At 33.0% G+C, this 12,050-nt stretch overlaps 1 protein-coding gene across 1 annotated transcript in view; it reads left to right on the plus strand.

Annotated features, from left to right (window-relative positions):
- Positions 1-12,050, plus strand: part of LOC138715717 (serine protease 33) — a 60,549-nt gene that overhangs the window by 45,192 nt on the left and 3,307 nt on the right. The window contains exon 5 of the mRNA XM_069848773.1: positions 3,493-3,951. Coding sequence (XP_069704874.1) covers positions 3,493-3,951 — 459 coding nt within the window. The remainder of the gene's footprint in view (positions 1-3,492; positions 3,952-12,050) is intronic.

The raw sequence follows: 12,050 nt of genomic DNA on the forward strand, positions 1-12,050 counted from the left end.
GTCTCCAGCTAGAAAACTCCGGTGTAGTGGCTCGGATAGGAGAATTATCCTATAACCAACTGCTATCAATAACTCACTTTTTTTTCCACATACAGTATCGTATCAAATTTATCATCAAACGGCTTTCATGTAGTGGTTTCCCTCACAATTCTTGTATACGGTACATTTTTCTATACTTACAAAGGAACTGTTAATTAGTGTACGTCGAAATCTCCTCACACTTCCAAAAAAAATATTTTCGATTATTCACTCATTAAAGCGACTGAAGCACTTTCTTCCTGATAAACTAAAATTAATCCTGATACAAACACTCGTGATTCCATTGTATTCATTGCATGCTTTGTCAAGGTTGTGGGTTCGATCCCGGGCCAGGTCGATGGCATTTAAGTGTGCTTAAATGCGACAGGCTCATGTCAGTAGATTTACTGGCATGTAAAAGAACTCCTGCGGGACAAAATTCCGGCACATCATGCGACGCTGATATAACCTCTGCAGTTGCGAGCGTCGTTAAATAAAACATAACATTTAACATTGTATGCTTTGTACTGCACTATTTTATTACTACTATTAGTATTATTATTATTACTATTATTATTATTGTTATTATTATTATTTTATTATTATTTTTTATCATTATTATTATTATTATTATTATTATTATTATTACGATCATTATCAATAATTGTCTTATTTTTTTATACTTTGTATGTCTCATTTATTTTGACCTGCTGTTCACATTTTATTATGCTTTTTCTTTCTTTCTGTATGTTATAACATTATGTCTGATTTCTACTTACTTGTTGTTTACATTTTTTTATTATTATCTTATTCAGTTTTGTGTGTAAAATTGTAATGTACTTTGTAAATTTGTAGAGTTTTTTGTAATGCAGTTTTACTCCTGTTTGAGTGTTAGAGAAGGCCGTATGGCCTTAACTCTGCCAGGTTAAATAAATCATTATTATTATTATTATTATTATTATTATTATTATTATTCCACACTTCTATTACTGCGGTGTTCTATTAAGTAACTTAATGCAAATTTTAGCAGAGACTACAACGTGTGCGTGCGTCCGTTATATTCGCAATATTCATATGATCACGTTTCTCCGTCTTTCCAAACTCTGTCTTGGCTAAGGCTAAGCAATCGACCAGCCCTGCATTCTCTTATTCTATTATTTCAAATTCTGCGCACCGCTACCCCAATCTACTTGGCTTCTCGTTTTCAAAATTTATCAGCATATCATCAGCTAAGTACCAGGTCTCATCACAACAATTTGCTCATTATACTTTACCACAAGACATCTTTATATTCTTCATCCTATACAGTTTCTGTTGCTAGTAGAAGTAGCTTCCGAGTAATGTAAGGGGCTGGACCATGCTATATGCTCTTTCCATTTTCACTTCAGACGGTTTACTCGTGCCGCTACGTCTTCCATTCCCATTTTTCTTCTTCTCATTCACTGTAGCCCTCAAACTGATATTCTAGATCTTTATCTTCATTTCTCTCGGGAACGTTTGTATGGATGTTGCCAGCCTTACTATGAGCCACCATGCCTGGCATCCATATTAATTATAATAATACTGGAATGAAGTGTTCTATTAATTGAGATTATAGTTTCAAACTGAGCCATTTATGATGCCAAATTTTCTCCAGACCAGTCCAATTCTTCTTTTATCTCGATGTCGCAATTTCTTGTTAACGAAACAATTGAAGCTGTGAGATCAAAAACCATTCAAGTCCACTTTTGGCCCAAATTGAGATATTTATACAACCTGCTACTTCGTTTCATTTGCCATCCATTTAGTTAAGGAACGTAAAATTTAAGCAGTATTTTTTCATGCATTGTGTTTAATAACCATTCAAGTCCATTCAGAGTAAAACTTATAGAAAAATGTTTTCATATTAAGATTTTATGTGAAAGCGACGACAGTAATTTTGAGGGGTGGAATTTTGAGTAGTTAAACATATTTAAAAGAAATCTGACAAATAATAAATGCATATTTATTAACAATTATTATTATTAATCTCATTCAGATGAAACTTACAGAAAAATGTGTAAATATTAGGACAGTCATGTCAATTGATGCCCATAGGCGCAAGTGCGCGCTTTAGAGTTCAGGAGAGCCTGAGCGCTTTACAGAGGGAAGGAAAGAGACAGACGAAAGAGGTAGTATATGTCGCTTGGTCGAGCTATATACAGGGATGGCCAGCACTGATTCAATAAAGAACTTATTAAAACTGTATCAGTGTTAATTTTTAGATTTGTCTGAGAAGTATAAGTGCATTATAAGAATGTAAGTTTTAATTTTAGTCTAATTTTTCACAAGTTTGTTTTTTTTTTTATTCAAAAAGAATATTTTCTCAACTTTTTAAATAGAAAAGTGAAATTTTCAGATAAGGCCTATTTATTTAGTAGCCTTGCAGATACTGAAACAATGTTTTCGTGAATTACAAATTTTGAAAATATTCGCATGGAAAATGTTTGTAAGGAAATGAATTTACAAAGCAACTACTCTTGCATCATAAGCAAAAGATATGTGCCCACGTGTTGTAAATATGTCAGTTCTATAGCTTCAGCAGGTTTCGAGAAAATAATTTAATATTCTGATGATAGGAAGTTGCTCACCATTATTACCTTAAAAGCATAATGCGATAAGAGTTTTGTTATGGAATATTAGTTACATTTAAAACATAATACAGTACTTAGGTAACTTTGCTTTGTACTATGATATTGTTTTGATTAGTTCATTGTACCATCGATATCAATTCCAATTTACCATATCATACTCAGTCTCTCTCTCCACTTTCATCCACTTAGTACAGTATAGTTGTACTACTACGGAATATATGTGAATATTCCTTCTTAACTCTTTATTATGTTATTAATGTTCAAAAAACACAACTGCAATATTAAGAAATTGGTGTTAGTAGTTTTGTTTTTCAGATAACAAAGATAAAATCAAATAGAAAGAAGCCATATAAAAATAACGACATAAAATTTCACATTTCGTTTGGAGTTTGTACACCATTGTTTTCTTAATCCAATAGCCTGTTTATTTCTCCTTCCATACCTAGCGCGTGATGCTCGCGCATGGACGTGAAGGTCAGAAAAATGCGCTGGCTTTGATATCACTGTATTAGGGCATTTTTGTCAAAATAATTATCATAACAAGTATTTCAATGATTGAGATCAATAACCATTCATCTTTTGCAAATTTGAAATTAATTTTTGGATATTTCAACAAGTGTTACGACTTTAAAATTGGTACACTACTTTGTCTTGACCTCTAATTTAACCAGAAAAAAGTATGTGAAAAAGTAATAATTATGTAAGAAATAAAGTTTTTTGCATTTTTCTCGAAACTTGTGTAAATGGACTTGAATGGTTATTGATCTCACCGCTTCAATTTGTCCGAGGTAAGTTTAAGGCTCCCAAAACCCGATATTCAGTGCCTAAAGGTCCATCAGTATTAAGTGTTGTCTGTCGACAGAGTGCGGAGTGCCGCGGATCACGCTGCAGAAGCGCATCATCGGCGGCAACGAGGCGCACTTCGGCGAGTTCCCGTGGCAGGCGCACATACGCATCGCAGGCTACCAGTGCGGCGGAGTGCTGGTCAGCCGCTGGTACGTGGCCACGGCGGCGCACTGCATCCACCGCGCGCGTCTGCGCGACATCACCGTGTACCTAGGCGAGTACGACACGCACAACACGGGCCTGTACAGCGAGCCCCTGCCGGAGGAGGCGGTGCGCGTCGTCCGCAAGCTGGTGCACCCCGACTTCCAGTACCGCGTCACGCAGCCCGACCGCTTCGACCTGGCGCTGCTGCGGCTCGCACGTCCCGTCACCTACCGCGAGAACATCCTGCCCATCTGCCTGCCGCGTCGTGACTCCGCCTTCTGGGGCCAGATGGGCGTCGTGGCGGGCTGGGGCAAGACGGACACCACATACGGTTCGTGCAAACCTGCCTTCTTGTTGTTTAGTAATAATAATAATAATAATAATAATAATAATGGCTTTATTTAACCTGGCAGAGTTAAGGCCGTAAGGCATACATGGGCACAATTTTCAGTTACGTGAGTCACTCGATTTGAAATAGTTTGTTTACTAGGAGAGGAGACTGCAGAGTAGGATGGGAAATATAAACTGCTGTGACCTGCGTCACCTTATCGTAATCGCTAAGGCGGTCAGTGGCGAACTATTAGGAAAGCGCTTGGTGAACGTGAGAGAATCGAAAACTTTTATTCAATTTGGCAAATTAATTCGGCAGCTTTAATCATAAACCTCTTTACTATTTCTCCATCATTGAATTGATTTAAATCACAGGCGAGAAATTGCGTAACTAGCCAATAATATTCCATCACGTTGTCTACATTTATTTTCTTGAATTTTCTGTCGTTTATCAAGATTATTTAATAGATTTGCACGTTCTCGACCTAAAATAATTTAAGAAAATCATATTTCGTTTTCTACGCACGTTTGATATTTTTTTTTATAAATTTCTTTTGGAAGTAATACCTACAAACAACATTTAATTCCTCGTACCTTTTAATGCAGCGTGTTTAAGGTATAATGTCGTATTTAGTTTACTATGCAAATGTTAAGATCATAAATTTTCTTCGGAATAGTACGGTACGAAAAATAACATTTAATTTGTCTTACCTTCTAATTCAGCATGTTCTTTATGACATAAAGAGTAATGTCGTTGTATATTAAATTTATTAATGCCTAATAGGATTTTCGAGCATAACATACATCGTATATTCTCCCCTTCTAAACAGCAAAAAAACTCTTCCTTCCATTTCTCATGAAATAATCGTTTTCTAACGCGTACACACTGCTTTGATAATGCTATTATGTCACCACTGATATTGCTTATGAAACTGATATAGAACCTGCCCACGCCTAGGAGCTGCGTGAGGGAGAAACGGGGACTGCGAAGATGATGTCACTCAGCGCGATAAGCTCTGTGAAGGTCAGTGAGGCATTATTTCTCAAGTGAGGCACGATGCCCATCCTTGCCGTAAGGCCTTCTCTTACACTCAACCAGGATTAAAACTTGCTTACATAGTTGAACATAAAACTGGATCTGAATTAAGTAATTACATACTGATACAATTTAGGTACATAATGAGATCAAAAGAAGAGGTTACATAAAAATTTACCTCATAAAATAAAAATAAACATAGTGGAATACATATTAATGTTATTAGAATCAAATACGAATCACATAAAAATTGAAGCCGATAATTCAATAAAAAAATGTACATAGTAAAAGTAAAAATAAACATATCAATATATATATTAGTATTAGATTACAATTAAGTAGGATTTACATAATTAAACTAGAAACCGACAATTGAATAAAATGTACACAAAAAATAGATTGATAATAAAAAACAACACAGGGGGATACATATTGGCGTTAAGTGATAAATAAACACGATTTAGATAATAAAAATAAGAAACAAAAAAAAATAAAAATAAATACAGTGGAACACATTCCATTAAATATTTGCAACGCGTTAGATCTGGCAACTTATCATAAGATATTTTTCTAATTTACATTTAAAGGAAATTAAAGTTCGGCAGCCCTTGACTTCAGGCGGTTTAGTCAATTGTCCGAAGATAGGTCTGAACCTCACAAGTGATACCAACAAGGCACCACTAATGAGGCAACTAGAAGATAATGGGTTAGGGTGGCCAGTTCCTTTCCCCCTCCATTGCATACATCGCTGACTAGCTGCATTTTACACTAATCAGATTTCAGATGCATTCAAACAATTGTTCTTCCTCTTACATATTGTTAAGTGAGATGTACTCCCTGATAATAGATGTACATATCAGCCAGAATTTCAATCAGAGGCACTAAACCTGCCTTCTCTTATATACTGTAATTTACATTTAAAGTCTTCTCTCCAGTAAGCATATATGCACTGAGATGTTATTAGCAATACATCTGTAATCTCTTTCTTGTTTTATCTACCTATAGCAACTTGTACTACAATTAATGCATAGAGCTTTATCTATACAACAGCTGACCCATAGATATATTAGTATATTATGAAACTGGTTTATAACGTTCTACTTCATTACATGAGTCAATGTTTAGGAAATGAGCGAAGCGAGTTTCCTAATTTTGACGAATGTAATAAGTTAACTGTATAACGTACGAAGTTTCATACGCTATTTTTGTATGACAACATTATAAACCATTTAATAAAGAAATAACATAAGTGTATAATTATAAACTCCCCCTTCAATATCTAAATTGACGTAATTTTTATTTAAATTAAATTTGATTGAAATAAATAATTAGAATGGGAAATTTTTAAACTAAAACCTGTATAATAAAAGGTAGATCTATAGGTAAAATGAAAAGAAGAATTATTGGTTTAGCTAAACTAGTCTTCATTAATAAAAACAATCATTGATCTGCCGCCACAAAAATATCCAATTATCAAAACTTTTATCTGGAGTGTATTATTAGGTGGAAGCGAGAGTTGGCAATACGGAAATCAATAAAAATAACCACTTAGAAGCCACGGAAATGTGAATTGTAGCAGAATGTTGAAAATCTGAATATTCTAAGTTTTAAAGAGGATAGGCTACTTAATGAAAATAAAATTTTAGTGAAGAAATTAGAGAAAAGAAAAATAAACTGCATTGATCATACGGTCTGACATAACAGATTATTAGTCAATATATTGGAGGAAATAAATATTTGGCAAGAAAGAAAGAGGAAGACCGAGAAGAAAATACATCAAAGATATAATATTATTAAAAGATTTCCCATTCAATAATATTTAATAGGCCATTGCTGTCTAAGCAAATCAATATTCATAGATCATGATACCAAACTACCCATCATTACAGTGAGATTAAACATCCTGAGACTTTTGTTTTATTTTAAAGTTCAATATAATTCTACACTTCAAAAAAAAAGTCACTGACATGAGGAAAAATGCTCAAAAAGTTCTGCAGGTTACAGTTAGGGCATAAATGAAGGTATATTACGCTAATCTTCGGGTTTCTGCACATATCTCTTATATATAAATCATGTATGAAGTATGGTATAGTATACTATACTCTCAGGACTCAGGAGGTTAAAATCAGTGTTAATTGTATTTTAGGTTTCACCCACTCGACCTCACTTCCCTTTGAAATGTCAAATGAAATCCCAATATTATGATACTTAATTTTAAAAGAGTATTCAATTGTTTATACATCTCATTCATTTGTTCTCACATCTTTTGTTTTCTATTGTCCCCTGGCAACCTGAATTTGTTGTTGTTGATTTGACCTGAAGAGAATAAAGCTACAAAGACTATTGTTGATTACAGCTTATTTGAGGTAGTAACATCAACTCATATTAAGGAATATTATGTGGTTGTGTATTAATAATAATAATAACAATAATAATAATAATAATAATAATAATAATAATAATAATAATAATAATTTCTCACATAGAAAGGGAGACATCTGCCTAACAGACTAGGTTACCATTCAAATCCAGATTACAAACATACAAAAATTTAATTTAATTAACATGAAAACTGTACTAATTTGGATACTGGAACCTATTCTTTAAAAATTTTAAATAGGATAGAGGATAATAAAAACCGAAGTTTGGATTTAGGTTATTTTATGCAAAGTTTTGATAAACGACAATGCTAAGTAGAGGAATTCCGAAATAGGCTGTATTACTGTCTAGCCAACAATGGAGCACATTATGGACATTTAATTTAGTAAATTTAATTAATTAAATTTAGGAAATTACCCACAATTAAGTGTGTTTTCATTCTACACCCAACTGACAATAATAACAAATCAGGTTGCCAGGCGACGATAGAAAACAAAAGATGTGAGAGCAAATGAATGAGATGTATAAGCAATTGAATACTCTTTCAAAGTGACAAATTTCAAAGGGAGAGTGAGGAGTGAGTGGGTAAAACCTAAAATGCAATTAATACTGTTTTTAACTTTCCTCTCAATTTCTAAATCGATGTGCTTTTTGTTCAAATTAAATTTGATTGAAATGAATAATTGTTTAGACTGGTAAATTTTGAAATAACAAGCTCGATGAATGAAACTGCTAAGGTACCAGCACTAATTATTAATTTCAATTACTTTTAAGTAGACAGAACAGTTCGAAGTTTTACTCAATTCTAATATTTAATAATTCTGACGTCATAACATTTTTTTGAGTTTGAATTTTTTAAATACTGATAACAATGTCTATAGCATTCCAGGCCTATTCATATTCTTATCAGAATATGATGAAATTACAATATAATCGAAAAATATAGCCTAATACTTTGTATTCTGCTGTCATTAATTTGTACAGCTGTCAAAAGAAAAAGTGGCCGCTCTCCTGAATCAAAGTTCCCTTCGGGTATCTTCGCTACAATTCGGAGACAGGCGATGTTACATGTTGTTGGACCACGTTGCCTGATATCTACAGTTATAATTGAAGTATACTGTGTGTTATTCGATAGAATAATGGTAGCGTTCAGGCCTCTTATTCATGAGGTCCTGCGTTCGACTACAACCTCGTGCTTTTTATGTCCTTTTTTGTTCTGTTTTTGAGAGAGACAAACTAGACATAATGGCTCCTTTCTCTTTTATGATTATTTTAATAATTAACATCAGGTTCATTAATATATTATGCCATGACTTTATCATTATCATTATGATATTGTGGCTGCAAATGGAAAGAAAAAAGATTTTATTCTCAATAAAATATCTTTCGTGGCATAAACATAACAAATTTACTGGCGTCGGCCTTAAAACATTCAAACAATTAAGCGTTCAAAAAACAAAACAAAAAGTCACAATTCAATATTTAGTCTATCTTCCTCTTATCTCGATCATCTTGCAGTCGAGTGGGCATGGAATTGACTAGTCTTTGCAAATAGCGACTGTTCTTAGACACGATATTCCAGGCATTCTGAACATACACACATAAATGTTCTGTCCATGAGCAGGTCTTACATTGCAAACCCAGCAATCTCCAATCTTTCCTATTTTCTGCCTTCCTCTTAGTCTCCGCATATGATCAACATATTCTAATGTCGTCTATTATTCTTTTCAACCAGAGACCCAACCAATTCCTTTTTCTCTTTCTAATCAGTTTCAGCATCATTCTTTCTTCACTCACTTTTTCACTGTCTGTCCACTTCACACGCACCGTTCTTCTCCACATCCACATTTCAAATGCTTCAATTCGTTTCTCTTCATTTCGTCGAATGTCCATGTTCTTTCCCCATACAATGCCACACTCCACACAAAGCACTTCACTAGTCTCTTCCTTAGTTCTTTTTCCAGAGGTCCGCAGAAGATCCTTCTTCTTCTATTAAAAGCTTCCTTTGTTCATGTTTGCAGTTTTCTTGGGAAGGATAGGCCTAAATGCGGTAACATCCCGTTGCTTTCCGCACACAACTATCTCTTTCGCATCTTATTAAATTCCAAGGGGCCCAAGCGTGGAGATGAGGAGAGTGGATTTGACTAATTGGGCACTCCGGACTTCACCGAAAGTCATGGCAAGGGTTAAGTATTAATTCTATCAGGATGTTTGACCCGGTCAGAGACCGGGAAATCTCAATTAGCCTTTGCCCCCCGCATCCTGGACTAGCTTCTACGAATCATCAGAAGATCTTAGAGTGTGATTGGGCCAATTTTTCCGAAAATGTTTCCACACTTTTGCTCTCGTAGCTCAGCGGATGAACGTCGGAATTTAGATGTCAACGTCTCAGGTTCAATTCCTCGTTACTCCTTTTCATTTTATTGTGGTTCAAGATAGTATAATGTAATAATACAAAAAGAAAAACTAATACCAGTATTATGCAACTGGATTTTTCCAAACCTAATATTAAATTTATGTTATTTATATCGCTAAAGAACGATTACAATACAAATAACTTGAATATTATTTATACAGTATCACTAAAGAACGATAACACAATATAAATGATAAATATCGGTTTGTTTAATTAATATATTGCGAAAGAACAATAACAATATAAATAACTTGAATATTGTTTTATAATTCTAATGAAGGAAAACAGAATATAAATGATAACTTGAATATTATTTATATCGCTAAAAAACGATAACAATATAAAAACCTGAATATTATTCATATCGGAATTTCACAGATTTATTACAGATGTATTTAAGAAATTGTAGAAGAATAGTAATTAGTAACAGTGTCCTATTTATTCTTCTTGGAGCCAAATTTGTAACTTTTAAAAGTGTGGTTACTGTGTTGAAGTGTATGTGTTGTAACGGATGCTTGATTTGTTATGTATGTGAGTCAGGTATGGGATGCTTGATGTCGTCGCAATGTCGTAATTATAGTTTGATTGTGTTTGTGTGACTATTGTGTATTAATTTATTATGTATGGTACGGAAAGCTGCGTATTTGTGTTATAGAAGTGTTACGTATGTGTGTTGTTAATGTTTTTGTATGTTACAAATTGATACCTGATATTTGTTTTGCATCGCAATGCCTAATTTACGGATTGTTTATGTTTTGTTTACATCGCGTAAGCTAATTTAATTTTCTTTTCTATTTCTCTTTATGCTTATCTTTTTTGTGTATAAAACTATAGCCCTAACATACATATATAAAGTAGGGCTAACCCCCATTGGAAATACAATAATAATTATTATTCATATCGTTATAATACGATAACAGAATACAAATGATAACCTGAATTTTATTCATATCTCTAAAGAACGATACCGTAACAAAATATAAATAACGTGATATCCATAAAGAACGATAACTGGATATAAATGATAATTTGAATATGATTTATATTGCTAAAGAAAGATTAAAAAATAAAATGAAAACTTGAAGAAGGCCCGAACCCACGACCTTTGAATCATTAAACAAGCACTCTACCGCTGGTCTACGAGGCGTAGATATGGAACACTTTCATAGTTCCGGAACTGCTTGTACAAGCACATGCATCGTGTAACATCGCCGCGACCCGAAGTGGACTTTGAAAATATTCGCTGTTCACGAGTGCGGCCACTTTTTTTTTTGACAGCTGTACATCCTTCGTTTTATTCCTTAAAATCTCTTATTTATATTTTAGCAATAAGTTTATATTCCCTTCCTTTTCTTTCATTAACGTAATATTTCAAATTAATATTTGTGAGATACGAAAATTAATATGAGAATATTTTCTACCTATTCTTAGTCAATAAGCTTATTCGAAACTAAATTGCATTATTTACAGTGCCTATAAATAATTCTATGTTCTTTTTAACTTCTCTTCTGGCATTCTTTGTAGTTGATGACGTATAAAATTTATCTGACTTCTTTCCATCCTCTATTTTACTTTCGTAATCTCGTACTTTCACGTTTTTTAAAAATCTCTTCTCCAGAGTGGATTCTGTTATTTTTTCTTATTTACATCTTCCAGAACCTATGTGCATTTGAAAATTCAATTTGTTTCTGGTTTTCCGTTCCACACATTCGCTGGTAATACCAAACTGAAATTTTATTTACTTATTTACTTACTTACTTATGTATTTACTTACTTATTTATGTATTTACTTACTTACTTAATTTATTTACTTATTTATTTATTTATTTATTTACTTATTTATTTATTTTCTTATTTATTTATTTACTTATTTATTTATTTACTTATTTACTTATTTATTTATTTTTTTATTTATTTACTTATTTATTTATTTATTTATTTATGTATTTATCTATTTATTTATTTACTTATTTATTTATCTATTTATCTACTTATCTATCTATCTGTCTGTCTGTCTGTCTGTCTGTCTGTCTGTCTGTCTGTCTGTCTGTCTGTCTATCTATCTATCTATCTATCTATCTATCTATCTATCTATCTATCTATCTATCTATCTATCTATCTATCTATCTATCTATCTATCTATCTATCTATCTATCTATTTATTTTGCTAATAATAGTAACATAAAATATAAAGAAGCTTATTTAATTTTTCACTGTAACAAAAAAGTGGCACTCAACTACTACAGGCCTACTTGTTATGTCTCTCAGA

This window comes from Periplaneta americana, chromosome 15 (genome assembly GCF_040183065.1).
Source record: "Periplaneta americana isolate PAMFEO1 chromosome 15, P.americana_PAMFEO1_priV1, whole genome shotgun sequence".
NCBI lineage: Eukaryota > Metazoa > Arthropoda > Insecta > Blattodea > Blattidae > Periplaneta > Periplaneta americana.